Source organism: Epargyreus clarus, unplaced genomic scaffold, assembly GCF_041222505.1.
Source record: "Epargyreus clarus isolate Ecla_fem2 unplaced genomic scaffold, WU_Ecla_fem_2.2 ptg000004l, whole genome shotgun sequence".
Lineage (NCBI taxonomy): Eukaryota > Metazoa > Arthropoda > Insecta > Lepidoptera > Hesperiidae > Epargyreus > Epargyreus clarus.
The window spans coordinates 13,409,414-13,426,841 of record NW_027332212.1 but is presented as its reverse complement, the minus strand read 5'-3'; the positions used below and the strand labels follow the sequence as shown (position 1 = coordinate 13,426,841).

At 37.1% G+C, this 17,428-nt stretch overlaps 1 protein-coding gene across 4 annotated transcripts in view; it reads left to right on the top strand.

Annotated features, from left to right (window-relative positions):
* Positions 1-17,428, top strand: part of LOC140757607 (uncharacterized) — a 142,868-nt gene that overhangs the window by 59,058 nt on the left and 66,382 nt on the right. The window contains exons 4-10 of one of the 4 annotated variants that reach the window (XM_073093441.1): positions 788-817; positions 2,549-2,662; positions 5,452-5,673; positions 7,870-8,013; positions 8,613-8,727; positions 9,865-9,981; positions 10,750-10,874. In XM_073093441.1, coding sequence (XP_072949542.1) covers positions 788-817; positions 2,549-2,662; positions 5,452-5,673; positions 7,870-8,013; positions 8,613-8,727; positions 9,865-9,981; positions 10,750-10,874 — 867 coding nt within the window. Of the gene's footprint in view, positions 1-787; positions 818-2,548; positions 2,663-5,451; positions 5,674-7,869; positions 8,014-8,612; positions 8,743-9,864; positions 9,982-10,749; positions 10,875-17,428 lie in introns of all 4 variants that reach the window. The other 3 variants (XM_073093440.1, XM_073093442.1, XM_073093443.1) reach the window with 3 other exon arrangements.

Here is a 17,428-nt window from a genome sequence, read left to right as displayed (position 1 = left end):
AACTTGATTAAGCTACATTTCGTAAATTGCACAAGAGGGTGATATAAAATAAATAAATAAATTGACATAATTAACTTTTTTATTGTAAATATTTCTATGTATTCTATGAATATATTGTTTTAGAAAGTGCGTAAGGAATTAGGATGCAATCAATTTACCAAAATGCTTGTTTACTACTGCATGGACATCTATTACCAACCCCAGATAGGATTACAGTAGTATATTAGATCGGCCACAGATGCGTCGTTACCCTTGAGTACTAAGTCGAAAGTGTCTTCCCCTCAGACCTGTACCCTTACCATGAGTTTTTATGTTTTGACAAATATGACAGTTTCGGTATTTGTTTACGTATTTGCCCATACAATTTCCAATCAGCGCCCCTAGCGGATTGTATCAAAACTATAGTGTCAATAACGTAACATTAAATGTTTAAATTGACAAAATGGCGCTTTATGCTCTCTCTCTTTTTTGCGAACGTGTGAGGTAGACAGAGACTTGAGCACTTACTTATTGTTACGTTAACTCAGTATACTGAAACAAACGGAACAGAAAATTGGATTGAGTAAACGTAACGTAAAATTGTGGAATGTTTTGAAAACTCATGGTAAGGATACAGAATGCAGCAGCGCTCAACACTGTTATTATGGAGAAATAGATCTGGCGGTGGTGCCTCTACTATCGAACCAAGAGTTTTACCACTTGAGAGGAGTCCTGCCTAAGAAACAGAACAATTAAAATAAGATAGTGTATCATAAAATCTACAAATTATCCATTTATTTTAATGCAGACATTACAGGGAGGATGTTCTACACCACATGTAAGTTATCTAATCTTAATATTTGTAGGATTTTTATAATATTACAGTAGCAGACGAGCATGCAGTCCACCTGATGGTAAGTGGCTACTGCTGCCCATGGACATCTGTAATCAACCCATATAGGATTACATATTTTTACCTGAGGTCAGCCACAGATGCGCTGCTACCCCTGAGGACTAAGCTGAAACGCCTCGGAACAGTATGTCGCCCTTACCACACCCTAAAAACCAGAACAGGCATTTTTAGGCAGAAATAGGAGTGGCGGTGGTGCCAGCAGAGTCGAACCACAAAGGGTTCTACCATCTAGAAGGTTTTAGACTGATGTATTGTTGCGTTTGCATGGGTCAAATTCCTTACAATTTAAGACCTGGGGCGTATTCCACTTATGCGGATTGGTACAGGAAGGTATGGGGTTGGTGGCCAACCTAATTCGAATATCCTTATATGAATTCGAAGAGGTTTAACGATTGATGTCAACGGCGTAAAACATAAAGTTGGCAGCTAAGTTCCCGCCTAGTTTAACGTGTGTTAAAAAAAACTGTGAAATACCAAAGTAACATCTTCCATGTTAACCAAAACAACAATTTGCTGTATTGAACTTAACTAAACATACCAACTTGACGTTCCATTTTAATCCCTAAAAATACCTAAATTATTATTACTTGTAATTCAAACAAGAAAAGTCAGGGAGAGCTCTTGCTCTTTTTCATTCCTGTCATTATTCGTTTTGTTAACCGACTTCAAAAAAGGAGGAGGCTTCTTAATTCGACCGTATATATGTTTTTGTAATAAGAGTTTAGGTCACAAACTTCATAATAATCTGTGAAATCTTTAATTTACAGAATTGGCAAAAACTTAGTTGCCAACGTAATTTAAATACCATTCATAGTACGTATTAAGTTATGGGTTTCCCATAACAAATGCCATTCTATGTACGTAATTTGTTATTTCGCAATAAAAATATTTCTTCTAAATATATTTGTAGATAGTCATAATATGCAACATAAATTCCTTTGGTATGATATCATTGAATTTATTAAAATTGTTTTTTTTTGGTTTTATAAAAAATAATCTTCCATCAACCTTTTGAGGTCCACTGATGGACATAGGCCTCCTCTAATTGGCGCCATAACAACAGGCCTTCAGCGGTTTTTCGCCGTCGAAAAACAATGTGTGTGGTTCGACTGAGGAGGTACCAGTGTCACACCTATTTTTAGCGTGAAGTTCTTGCGTTTTGGTGGAAGAGTGTGGATGCAGGTCCAATTACGTATCGTGCGACCATCACAGTCCTTAGGAGTCGCAACGCGTCTGTAATCGGCTTCAGGTAGAACCATTGTTTTGTATGGAGTTAGTTACAAATACCCATGGGCAGCAGTGTTCGTTCTGTAAAAAATCATCATTTTGCCCAAATAAGTAAAACTTAAAAAAAAACACATGCATGTACAAACGCAACCATCTGCACAGGGCCGGATTTAGGGAAAGGCAAGTGCCGGGGCCTCCACAGGAGAGGGGCCCCCAAAATAGTGAAAAAAAATCCAAATTTCTACGGGTCAGCAAATTTAAGTCTTTTTACCTACCTTAAAAAATGATTTTTTTATTTGGAAAATAATTAAGAGCTCTCACACCTTCGTTGTTCCCCGGTCTCCCCATCGTTAAATCCGACCCTGCATCTGCATGTCACTATAGAAATTACACGACGAGATATATATTATTTGTGTGTTTCCTTTTAAGGGACTGGACGAAAATCGATTCGTTGAGGAGGTCAGCTGTTTATAAGCAGATCAATTCCATCTTGCTCCTACGAATATTGAGGAATATCAACTCTACCGCATATTCATTATGGAGGTAAGTCTGGTTTAATGGCCCTTTGGAGTCTTGAAATTGGCTGCTTGACAGTTTTTAGGAAATTGTTTAACATTTTTTGAATATCGATTTTATAACTCTCACTGACCTGTTTCTCGAAAAGTGATATTCAAAAGCAATGTTATATGTAACGTCACTTGAAAACAGTGGATAAGGTGACATAAGGGTGGTGAAACCCTTTGTGGTTCGATTTTGGTGGCACCACCACTATACTTATTTCTGCCTAAAAGCAGCAGTGTTAAGTATTGCTTTGTTCCGGTTTGAAGGGAGACATACTGTACCAAGGCGTTCCAGCTTAGTCGTCAAGGGTGGCGGCGCATCTGTGGCTGATTTCAGGTAGGAATATAATCCTATCTGGGGTTGATTACAGTTGTCCATGGATGGCAGTAGACACTTGCCATCAGGTAGACTGTGCTCGTCTGCTACTCCTATATTGTTAAATTAATAAATAAATATAATAAAATAATATTCATATATAGGGTTAGTGATAGGTTACAAATCATTACCAAAAACTCACTGCAATGTACTTGTAATCGTCTTTACCAAAAATATTTTTTTATATATTTGACAATAATAATAAATAGCCCAATAAACAAAGTTAAAAAGTTCCATGCAGAAAAATTCATTAATTTTTATATTTTTTATAAAATGAATCTGAAAAAATCTTGTGTTTGTCAATATGCAGAAATTCGTGCAGTCGTCATCAATCATAAGTTACGTCATCATCATAAGTTTTGTGAATCACGTTTAGAAATAAGTACGTCATGATAAATTCATATGACGACTTCATAAGAATCTGGCAGCAAGTTTTTAGAACCGGCACTTATTCGTATCTTTACAATTTTATAAGGAAACATAAAAACATGAATACTTAAGCTAACTAAAAATATAAAATGAATTATTTTTCTTTATTACAAAGGAAATGTTATTCATTTTTAATTAGTAGATAATTAATACGATAATTAAGATATCTATTACATTAAAGTTTTTTTTATAATATAGCACTACTAAAGAAGCATGCAGTCTGATTTTATCATTTTGGTACGGAACCTTAAAAATAAGTGATAGTCCAGCCTCTACCTATATTTTTTTTTTCTCGAGGGGGAAACCTTCAAAAGGTACCCGACGACGTGGGAGCGACGCCGGGTTATGTGGGATTTTTACCGCACTAAAACCCCCCCGGTGGCCGTCCTCAACGCTTGTTGGAGAACTCCGGGATCTCCGACGGAACACAACCGGAGCCCTCCAAGCGCGATGCCCCGATCGGGCTCTACCCTGGGGGAGCAGTTTTCGCTCCTCCCACACCTTGTAGTGTTTACGACGCTATGCGACATGTGTGGACATACCGCCGTCCTTCCCGGGGTCGCTAGCTGGACGGTTCGAGCTCCCACTCTTGCCGCCCGCAACCCCGGAAGCCCCCTTTTAGTCGCCTCCTACGACAGGCAGGGGATACCGTAGCCCTATTCTAGTCCCGGAACTACAGGGACAGTCCAGCCTCTACCTAGCGGCTCAATATGGTGGTCCAAAGTTCAAATCCTATCTCAGATCCTACCTCAGATTTACTTGCATTAATGGTGAAAGGAGACATCAAGGGAAAACCTATACTCCTGAGAGTTTAAAAACATCAAAATAGTGTATAAAATATATTAATCCACGGTTGATCAGAACTAGAATATGTATAATAAAAAAATCCTTATCACTCTAAGAGGAGTCTAGTGCTCAGTAAAGCAATAGTAATGAGTCGAGGACGAAGACTGCGGTGCTAAATCTCGAAACTGAAATAGAATATTTATAAAATCGTACAGATAAATAAAGACCCTAATTTAAGCCCGATTTGTCAATAACCGTGCCCTAGTCTAGACCATATGAAATCTAGTTGAATTCGGTAATTAAATTGACCGCCAAATTACGACAAACCCTTTCTGGTAAATATATGGTAAATGAAAAAGGTCCTATGCAAAGTCAAAATTAGCGAAAATCCGGTTGATTTCAGACCGACGACGACCTTTTTAACTTATATTAGGGCGACAGCTCACGCCGACGACCGATACCGACTTTGTCGCTCTGTGTCACCTACCTTAATGGTTAAATTGAATGTTATAAAACGTATTATTAAGTGTATTCATACGCGTATTAATTATATGAAATAGAGCTAGCCCACATGCCATCTACTGTATTGTAAGTGGTCATCCCCAAATTGTCTACCAATTGAAGATATGTCATAAAAAATAACAATGATTGTCTAGTGGTTAATAAGCTCAGCCTCTTTGATCGAAGGGTCCGAGGTTCAAGTCCCACGCACGTCTGTTTTTCAAAGTAATTAGCGTATTAGACATTAAATATCACTTCCAGTAGCATGCATAGGACGAGCATGCATTCCACCAACCACAATGATAGTAAGAGGCTACTGCCGCCACGGACACCCGTAATCAACCCTAGAAAAGATGAAATGACTACCTGATGTAGATCACAGATGCGCCGCTATCCCTGAGGACTAAGTTGGAATTCCTCAGAAAATATATATGTCTCCCTTACCCTTCAAACCAGAACACAGCAGCGCTTAACGCTGCTGTTATTTGGCAGAAATAATATAGGTGTGGCGGTCGTGCTGTCGGAGTCTAACGACTGAGGGTTCTACCATCTTCGCTTCTTTCTTTACTTGCAAAGTTACGATCACTTCACTGTCATTATGTCTTAACTATCCCAGATTATCACACCAAAGTCCACGTAAATTCGTGGAAACTAGTAATTTAGATGAATTGTATTTTCAGGCAACTATCAGCTAGTTATGAGCTGGTGAAGTCAGTCGAGGAGTTGTCCCTAGCTCTCACGCTAGCAATCTACAACATAAACCATGAACTCAGTTTTCCTATGATGGCGGTTCTTCAAAAACACATGACGCTTGCCATGGAACACTTGCAGACCATGACGCAGCATCTGGAGGTGGAGGATATGATGCAGGAGGCCAGAATTGTGGACGACATGGTTGGCTTGTAAGTAGAAGAATTCCAATTTATGTTTTAGGAGGAGAGGATTTTTTCAGGATGAAGCAGCAAACGAGCATGGAATCCACATGACGCTAAGTGGTCACTGCCATATAAAAGGGGAGTTTTTACTTGAAGGTAATCGGGTATAGTCCGCGCCAAACTGCTAGTCCGCTCTGAAGTTGCAGTGAGTCGTACAATTTGCTATGGCGACGCGATTCATTTCTATATTCAGAGCAGACTAGCAGTTTGGCGTGGACTATACTTTGCCACTTTTAAGTCAGCCATCAGCCAGTTATTTTTGATTTAATTACAAAAGTCCTTAATACCCTGTCGAATAATCCTGCCTGCATGAGATTGCTTTATAAAAGTTTTCAAATTTGTGTGAAGTCTAACAATCCGCACGTGGTCAGCGCGGTGGACTATGACCAAATCCATTTCCAATCTGAGTGGAGACGCATGCACAACAGTGGGACAGTAATGGGTTAATAAAGAAGAATAAATATAAAAAAATATGTAAAACTAAATAAAAATACAAAAAATATAAATATAAATAGTATAGTAGTGTATAAATATGTAATACTATGTCAAGAATGCATACATAAAAATTACACACACACATTCAGACACACGCATACACACATGCACACACACACACATGCGCTACACACACGCACATGCAATACACACACGAACGTACGCACCGATATACACAAACACGTATATACATTTCAAAACACATACGTACCGAGCATTACCATACGTTATTATTAATTTCTTGTAAATTTCTCATTTTAAGTGACAAATGTAATGTCTTATGCGAAATAAAGATTCTTTAAACCTAACCTAATATAGATCGTCTTCTAGAATACGGTCCTAGATCTCGATAGAAAATGAAAGTTATTTTTTTTTTGTTAAAATGAATCCTTGAAAACCGATGACCAATTCATAACATAAATTACGTTGTTGGTACAAAAAATGTGTGTGAGTTTACATTTAAAAATGTTATTTCCAATGCATCATACATTCCATAAGGTTACATCACAAATGTAAAATGTTTGACATTCTTTGCATTCCACATTTGTCACGCTTCCCAATTTGACCTGCATAATTAATTAATAAGCTTTTTTGTTATTCTGATGCAATGTATCTCGGGGACTTACCACCGTCACGTTAATTTCAAACGTGAAGTTGCTTTTCCGTTTTGGTATGTTTAGAATTTTAATGCCAACAGATTTACGTAACACGTGTTCATCTTGGGGTGGTATTCCATTCATCAAATATCTTTGTGCAATTTCAATGTCCAATATTTGATCAAATTTCTTTGACAGATTCCAATCGTCTAATACCTTTGTCTAAAATTTCTTTATAATTGACGTAGTTGAGAAAATGGAAGATCGTGGAGGTATTGTTTTTGGCGATTGTTTTTGGCCTGGAAACGAGTTTTCTAGCTGGAAAAACCTTTGATCAAATATCGGTGTTGCTAGTAAATTGAATGAAGTCATGCATAATTTGTTTGATCAAATGTACATTGGAAAAAGATATTTGCGGCAATGCATTTGAGATTTCTTTTAGATGGAACCACTAATCTATATCAAGTTAGTTATTGATGTTTATGGACGGCACTAACCACTTATCATCAGATGGACTGTTTGCTTGCTTGTTTCTATTGTAATAAACGGAAGACAATATCCCGAAGATTTTTGAAGTGATACTTGTTTTATACGTTACGTAACCTTTTCTATTTTTATTGTCGTATCGTATCTAAATTAATTATTCACGTATCTGTTTGACCGGGGATCGAACCGGGGAGCCTTTGCGCGTCATACTGGTATGGTGACCGCTGCGATACGCGGGCCTTTCAATTTTTTCTTTTTAAGATTTGTCAGGTATGCGTGTTTCCTCATCGTTTAATATTATTTATAGTTACAAAGACTCATTTACATTTGATACTTAAAAACATTAAATGTAGAAAGCTGCATGGTGAGATATAACTACAGTCAACTCTATTGCTTATCATCTTCAGGATGCTGTTGGAGCTATCCCGGACACGGTACATCAGGGAGCTGCATATTTTTTGCATTTTTATTGTTTAAGCACATGATGAGTATTTTCTGATATGTGCGTAACATTGAAAAATCAGAGGGGATTTGATCCTCGGTCCTCTCGATCAAGAGTTCCTTAACCTTTTTTAATTGTTCGCAGCTACAAACGATCTAATTTATACAATCCAAACGGGACATTCTTGCCAGAACCCTGGGGAGACAGCACCAACTTGTATATATTCGAGTCTGAAGAGTATCTGAAGAGACTACGACATGTACAGAGCAGCTTGTGGGCGGTTGTCAGGTAGGATGTATGTTGTGGTCATCTGATGTCATATTGTTTTTTAGGGTTTCGTACCAAAAGCGTAAAAATGGAACCCTATTACTAAACCTCCGCTATATGTCCGTCTGTCACAGGGCTCTATCCCCAGAACCGTAATATAGACTCTTGAAAACCCGCGTAGCAGAGCGGCCACCATACCGGCCTGACGCGAAAAGGGTCTAGGATTCGATCCCCGGCTAAAATGATATGTAAATGATGAATTAAGATTTCTGTTTCTGGGTCTGGATGTTTGTGTATTTGTCTATGTGTGTGTCCATGGCACCCACAACACACGGAATCCTAGTGTGGGGCTGTGAGTGTAGAAAGCATTTATAAGCGTTGTATATATAATGGAGTATAATAGCAGCGCATCTCTGGCCGGCCGCAGGGAGGAACATCTAATCCTATCTGGGGTTGATTCATCAGGTGGACGCATGCTCGTCTGCTACTCCCCTATCATAAAAATTTTGGTTACAATTTAATGTTAGTCAATTCATAATGATCAGATTCTCACATTTCCTATACGTATGATTAAGTCATAAGCTTATCTTACAAAAACCTGACATGTAAAATATTTTCAGGGAGTCTGTGAAGAGAGAAGTGTGGTTAGCAAGACGTACCCTCGGCATGGGGGTGGGGGTACTGGCTCTGGTGCTGTTGGCGTCTCCCATCCTCATCTTGCTCCTACGACACACTGTGAGCACTATAGAGGTATTTAATGGTATTTTGGATCTACCCAAAAACTTTTTTATCATGAACAGATTAATGTCGATGTATCTCTTTTATATATGAGTTCTTGTGGGATATAAGCATTGTCCCAATGTCGACCATTTTTACCACTCTTTTATTAGCTTGGGTTGTATGTATGTATGTATGTATGTATGTATGTATGTAACGGAACCTTTGAACTCGATTTTTACCCACTTTGAACGGTCCGATTAATTTTGAAATTTGAACAACTATCTGGAAGCGATGACAATATACGATTTTAATAATTTTATCCCATTATCCTCATCGGGATCGTCAGGATTAACGTTTTTCCTAGTGCGATTTTAGCGTGGTTTTTAGTTTTTTAACTATAATTTTAATAATTAATCTATCCAATGTTTTTCCAAAAAATCGAAATTTGACAATGTTTGCCTACGAGATATTGACTACTTTTGACCTGCGAAGGGGCATACATTTTAATTCTCATACTCAGACGCATACTTGAGCATTCAAAGGAGAACTTTTAAATATACCTTTCACATACATTCCCTTCTAACTTAAAAATATCTGTGGCATGCCTGGGATTCGTACAAGATTTGGATTTGGACAAGGCGAAAATTTAAACCACAAGCGGATAATTTTTATTTATCATGTTTCTTAGGGTTTTTTATTATTTCACCAGAATTAAATAACCGATCTTTGGATCCGGCGGAGTTTAGTCTAAAATCATATACCTAATATGGGCTTCGAATTTCGCATACAAAAAATAATTGCAAAGTTTGCAAAAGCATTGTTATCAACCCATTAGTGTCCCACTGCCAAGGCACGGATCTCCTCTCGGAATAAGAAGGGTTAGGCCATAGCCCACCGCGCTGGCTAAGTGCGTATTGGTAGACATACTTTTGAGAACTTTCTTTTAAACATCTCTTAGGTTTCCTCACGATGTTTTCCTTTCTTTCCTTGTTACCGTTGAAGCAAGTGATAATTAGTCGTAATTTGTAATATGCACATTAATTCCAAAAGTCAGGCATGCCTGGGATTCGAACGGTCCTCTCGATCGAAACCCAAGTTTGAACCACTAGGCCATCACTGCTCTTGCAAAAGCATGCATTTTGGCTATTGCAGGTATTTACGAAATCAATAGAGTTGAGCACGCAACGCCTGGTGGCGGAGAAACAGAAGAGTGACCTGCTGCTGTCGAGGATGCTGCCTCTACCAGTTCTGCGGAGACTACGAGCTCAGGTAACTGAGCGCTTTGAGCGCTGATAGAACCAGTATATTTTGAAGGTAGAACCCTCTGCGGTTCGACTCCACCGGCACCATCGTCACAACTATTTCTGACGAATAGCAGCAGTGTTTAGCGCTGTTATGTTTTGGTTTATCAGATGGTTTAGTTTGATTACGATTACATGGGCGGCAATAGCCACTTGTCAACAGGTGTACTGCATGCTCGACTGCAACCCCTATAATGTATAAAAAAATAAATATGTATAAAAATATTCTACCGGGCAGATACCGCTACACCTATTTCTAGCGTTATGTTATTCTTTGAAAAGGATGTGGGTGCCATATGAAGCATCTTTTTAGTTTTCAAGAGTTTTAAACCATCCGGGATGGGCTGAAGGTAGAACTCCTCTTCTATTTGAGGATGGTTGCATGTCTATGACGAATTACCATTTTCAATCAGATCAACTGTATGCTCATTTGCTACTTCAATTCAAATACATGTCGGATCTTATCAAAACCTTGAGACCTCAGATTACCTCTCCCACTCTGACTAATGCGCCCTTTGTATCATAGACGTGTTCGTGAACTAATCGTTTGGGCACGGTTTTAATAAATTTTAAAGAAGTCTGTTTTTTTAAATAATTACTAGTATTCTTAGTAATTTTCAAAATAGAGTTGGGGCTCCTCAATTGACACATTTTAATCATTCAAGATATTCCGGGTTTATAATACGCTTTTTTACACAGTGGTACTTTGATTATCGGTTTGCTGATGTGATTGCAGAAGACAGTTCCTGCGGAGTCCTTCGATGCGGTGACCATCTTCTTCAGCGATATCGTGGGTTTCACCAACATCTCAGCCAACAGTACGCCAATGGAGATCATTAATATGCTCAATATGCTGTACAAGTAAGTGTTACATTTATATGTATTGTAGATATAACACTTTGTGGTTCCACTCCGGAAGCACCACGCCCACACCCGATTCTGTCTAATAATAGCAGGTTTAGCGCTGCTGTGTTTCGATATGAAGGGTGTGATAAATGAGACATACTTATTCGGAGAGTTCCAACTTAGCTCTCAGGGGTAGCAATACATTTGTGACCGACCTTACTTACTCGTACCTCACTTACCATCAGTTGGACTGCAAAATAATCATCATCATCATCATCAACCCATTATTGTCCCACTGCTGGATACAGGTCAGTACTTCTCTCAGAATGAGAAGGATTTAGGCCATAGTCCACTGCGCTATTACACGCGCTATTACGCTCCAAGTACATATTGGTAGACTTCACATACCTTAGAGATTTTTTTTTAATATAAGTCTCTCAGGTATGGAGGTTTCCTCACGATGTTTTCCTTCACCGTTTTAAGAAAGTGATAATTAATTTCTAATACGCACATAACTTTGAAAATCCGTGCCTGGGATTTGAACCTCGGACCCCTGGAAAATAATGCGGAGTAAGGTAAAGTCACCTAATGCCGAGGGGTTCTGAAATTGGCACCAAATTCCGTGGTATTTACAAAAACGGCTTTTATAAACTATTTACCAACTCATTTTTACTGAAAGGTATGTTATTTAATAGATAATTTATCACTCTATCGTCATATGGCTATCGTAATAGTATTATGTGTATGGTTTTTTTAAATAATCGCATAGTTTTGTATTAGTGCCTTCATCAAACGTATGCTTCATACATTTTGGGCCTTTTGCACGTGAATGTCACGATTTCTCAAATAGTGATTTTTTCAATAAATTTGCACGTGTGTGAAAGTGTTTCGATGAAAACATTATATTGATTATATATGGAATCGATAACATTTACATATTGTGCTTATTTCTTAACAGATAAGAGTAAAAATAAGTTTAAAAATACAGCGGCACTAGGTGCCAAATATTTTGGCCTGTCCCTTAAACCGAGGTATACCACGGAATAGCAATTTCATAGACTTGTTTTTAATATCAATTTTTGCAGTTGTTTTTATGAATAAGCACGTCTTGCTTTGAATTTGACAAGTTTAATACTCAATTAATATCGAAATCATTTTCCGAGGTACTGCATTGCACTGCGTTACCTAATTGTATAATAAAAAGATGACCTATCTATGTACTTTCCTAATTTCTTCTATGGGACAACTAAGGAGAGAAAATGAAATTCATCCAGATATGGATGTAATATTGAACAAGTATTGTATATTATTATGTACATATTTCAAAAATGCATCTTTGTGCCTCTAAATTGTGTAAAAGTATTTTATTATTTAATAATCGGAATTTGGAAACGTGATTTTTAGTTACGAAACGCTATTCCGATGTATATAAGTCGGAATTGGGTTATATGGGCATATTAATCCGCGGCATAACCGCAAAATACTATACAGGGTGTTTAAAGTTTTCATCAGTTTTTAAGAACATTTCTATTGTTTTTATCAGTAATTAGCTTAATCCTAATTAATGAAGAATTAACATTGTTATACGATTAAAATATATATTTAAATAAGAACTAGAACATTTTACGACGATTTCATTTGAGTAAATTACTCGAAACGAAATAATTCTACAAATCTCATGACGATATTCCATATTATTATTATTTCTGGTGTACGATAATAAACTCTAGTATAATGTACACAAAGAAGAATGTCCAAAATTGTATTGTAGATACACGAATTGACTGCAGTTTAAAAAAATACATGATATAGTAAAATTAACCAGTCAAGAAACTATACTGTAAAAAAGTTTTATTTCGGCAGCTTCCCTTTAATCATAGCTAAGAACACTTTTGATAAAGCTACTCTTTTACTAATAAAAAAAAAATTAAATCGAAATTGAAACTTAATTCAATAACTAACATTTATTTTTATACACCATGTAGCAGTCGTTCTATCTCTTTCACTCCCTTATTTTGTACACTCGGAATTAGGAACCAAATACATCGGAATAAGGATTTTTACATCGGAATTAGGGTTTTCTGACTTGGTTCATATTTATATAAAATACATATTTAAATCAATATTTAATCGTAAAATGCATATTCTATTTCAAGAGTATATATAATAAAGCTTCCGATAAAATTATCTAATTCCTTATTAAGCCGTAGCAAATGCTTAATATCTGACGCCCTTTCTAGTTTTGGTGAAAATACCGCGGAAATAGGTGACTTTACCTTAGGAAACGAGCATCCCTAGTTCAATATTATAAAAAATTCGCAGCAGGTAGTCTATATGACTGTTTAATTAAAAGCCTAACCATTTTACTAAATAGTGTGCCATGTAACTATTATTATTACTTTACTAGTAGTGCCAGCGCTTTGTCCACTTTAAAAAAGACACGACATACATATAACTGAATAATTGTACCTTCATTGGAATGATAGTGGCGCCTCCTGTCGAAAATTGTACTAACTCAGAAACCTTCGTGGGCTCATGCAGAACAACTTTGCTAAAATTCAAATGCATAGTTTACGATTCTATATAGGACATAGAGACAAACATTTATTTATAGTTGTATAAATATAATGAATAAATAAATGCTTGATGATTCACGCAGATGACAAAAGACGAGGTTTTTTTGCCAGTACCTTGGATAAATCATTAGTAGTCATCCTAAATATAATATTACTATAGTCCAATTCATAATTAGGTGTCCAAAATGTAAACAAAGGTGTTGACCTATCAAGAAAATATGTGTCAAATGGCGGTTTCTTATTTTTGACAATATTAAATTAATACATCGATAATAAAATAATAATGTAAATAAATTAAAATCAATTCACATTTTTCAATATTTATATTAACTCAATTTCATTTCATACAGTAATAATAATAAAAAACAAGATTTATGAGAGAAAATTAAATTGTGATAATGGTCACACAATCGGCATCCAAAATATTTTTTGTGCCGCCATTTTTAAGTTTCGTAGTTGATATTATTCATTTTCGTGATGGTGATCGAACTCTATTTTTTTCTAGTTTTCTTAGTGCGTTTTTTTTTAATTGTGTGCAGTTATTAGGTTTTTGTTTTATGTTGAATTTTGTGAAATGTTTCGTTTCTTGTTAATTTGGTAAGGTTTTCAATACCTGTAATCGAATTTTGACAATGACATTTCTTTGTTTGCATTTTGGACACCTAATTATGAATCAGACTATAATGTAAATGTGATTTTGTTTATTTGCTACGCTTACACGCCTTCATAACCGATTCATCTTCATAAACGATTGTGATATGATGAACATGATATGTACGGATGTTGTTCGTAAGGACATAGGGTACCATTTATGCTGAAACAGTACCGTTTTCTTAGGACAAAAACCTCTAACCGAAGAAAGGGAGCTGCGGGTAAAAGCTAGTTAGGTTATAGTTTGCTTAATCGGTGAAGGAAAACGGTTATGGAATAACAAAAACTCGGTCCAAATCAGATCGGTAGTTTCTGAGTGCATACAACTTTACATACATACATACGTACACAGCGGCCAAGTACAGACCTTCTTTTTTATAATATAGGAGTAGCAGACGAGCATGCAGTCCACCTGATTGTAAGTGGCTACTGCCGCCCATGGACATCTGCAATCACCCCAGATAAGATTAAATATTTCTACCTATGATCCGTTACAGACGCGTGCCACCCCTGAGAACTAAGGTGGAACGCCTTGGAAAAGTATGCCTCCTTAACCTGTCCTTTTTGAAGTCGGTCAGATATTTGGATGTTTGTGACTTCTCTATAATATTTTCAACCCTTAACCCTTAAACGCGACTGTTATCCTTATTGACGTTTTGGTTATTTTCATTTTACGTAAGGCCTATGAAAACAAACAGAACAAACAGTGCCACAAACAAAACGGACAAACGGTTAATATTCTTTTACCCAATGTCGGAGAGGAATATTTTTTGAGTTTATGTACCTATGTGTTATATAAATGTATATAAGCAGTGATAGCCTAGTGGTTAAGAAAGTCAGCCTCTCGCTCGAGGAGTTCGAGGTTCAAATCCCAGCCACCTCTGATTTTTCGAACTTATGTGCGTATTAGAACGTATTATCACTTGCTTAAACGGTGAAGGAAAACATCGTGAGGTAACCTGCATACCTGAGAGATCTTAAAAAGTTTTCAAAGTTATGTGAAGTCTACCAATACGCAATTGGCCAGCGCGGTGGACTATGGCCTAATCCTTCTCATTCTGAGAGGAGACGCGTGCCCAGCAGTGGGACAGTAATGGGTTGATGATGATGCCCAACATATGATATAAGAATGATAACATATGATGATATAACATATGATAATGATATAACAATGTATATATGCTTCTTTGTTGATATACCTGATGTTTTCTATTGTTTGTTGAAATGGATGCTTGTTTGTGCGATACATCTAGGTAGACGTTTTTATAACCGGAAATAATGGGATTGTTTACCGATCCTTTCAGGAAAGTTTCAAGGATAGAGTTCAGTGATATTTGTCATGTTTTGAACCTTTTTCTTTATCTTAATTGATTACCTACTTTTATAGTTTACTAGTTGACCCGTTTATAAATGTTAAGGGTGAACAACCCTTATCTCATAGGGGTATGAAAAATAGATAGTAGCCGATTCTAAGACCTACTGAATATGCATATAAAATTTGTTGAAAAACGGTAAAGCCGTTTCGGAGGAGTACGGTAAGTAACATTGTGACACGAGAATTTTATATCTATACTAATATTATAAAGAGGAAAAATTTGTTTGTTTGTTTGGTTGTAATGAATAGGCTCAAAAACTACTGGACCGATATTAAAAATTCTTTTACCATTCGAAAGATAAATTATCTACGAGTAACATAGGCTATATTTTATATGAAATATATTTGATAAATAGATTTTGAGGCGGTACAAAGTTCGCCGGGTCAGCTAGTATAAGATAATGTAATGTCGGCAGTTTGAAGGGTGACCGCACGTCGTGAAGGGTAACACATAAGCGTCTGTCGTTCATATCCAAACTACATCCTAACTCTAACTTCGAGTAATATATATCATACGAGTATAATAAATGCGAATGTGAGTTTGTTTGTTACGCCTTCGCCTTAACTACTCGACCAATTATTAAGACATTGTGCGCACGCATTGAAAGGAGGAGGAGGATGATATCCTTTAACCCCAAAAATATTTTTCCCAAGAGATAGGATAATAACTTTCAGGGTGTCCAGATAGCAGTCGATCGATTACATCTTAGTCGTTACGATTTTAGTTGGTTACCGGTCTATTTGATGTTAGTTATATAACGCTATTGCGTTGTACAACTAACACTTAAAACGGCCGGTGGCCGTCCTCAACGCTTGTTGGAGAACTCCGGGATCTTCAACGGAACACAACCGGAGTTGTGTTACCACGGAACCATAATGTACGTAAGGTACATTATGTACCTTACGTGACCAACTTTGTAAATAAATGTACAAATACGGGTACTTGTATTACGATATAATAAATAATTAGGCACATCATTCGAACCCAAAAAATCTAGTCTTAAAACGAGTAGCATCTAAAATCAAAAAGCTCAGAGAAACAGTCATCACTGCGTTATGTCAATTAAAAACTCGTCTGGCCGCCTATGTGGATATTCTCTCGTTCCCTGGAAACAGGGGAGGTCACTTGTATGGGATGCGACTTGCGTGGATACGCTGGCTCCATCCCATATTTCAGTGACCTCGACGCATGCAGGAGGTGCGGCAGAGGCGGCTGAATCTGTTAAGCGGCGCAAATATGCAGCCTTGAGGGATGGCTACATATTTGTGCCGTTTGCGGTAGAGACTCTGGGTCCGTGGGGGCCAGAAGCACGACGGTTCTTCAAAGAAATGTCGTCGCGTCTGGTTGACGTTTCTGGAGACCCAAGAGCTGGTGCGTACTTTGGCCAAAGAATAAGTTTGGCCATACAACGCGGCAACGCAGCCAGCATTCTTGGGACTCTACCGGGAGGCAGTGATTTGGACTCATTGTTTTATATTTAATTATTTACGTTTTAATATTTCTTTTTTTGTTTAAATTATATTTTTTGTGTATATTGTATATATATATATATTTTAAGTTTGTAAATAGATAGATATATTATATATAATCTTGTAAGCGAAGATTATTATCGTTCATTCATTGATCTCAATAATAAAAATATCAAATACAAAAACATATTCTGGTCCAGTCATCCGAAAACACCATAATAATGTCAGCGCATGACATCTGTTGTTACTTAATAGTATTCTTCAATTCGTATTTTTAGTTTAAGACTCCATTTACATTGAAGGTGCTAGAACCCTTTGTTGTTCGACTTCAACGGCACCATCGCCACACCTATTTCTGCATCAGTGTTAAGCGAATTTGCTGCGAAGCTGCTGAATTCTGGTTTGAAAGGTGTGGTACGGGAGACAAACTTTACCGAGACGTTCCAGCTTAACCATCAGGGGTAGCGGTGCATCTGTGACCGACCTAAGTAGGAATA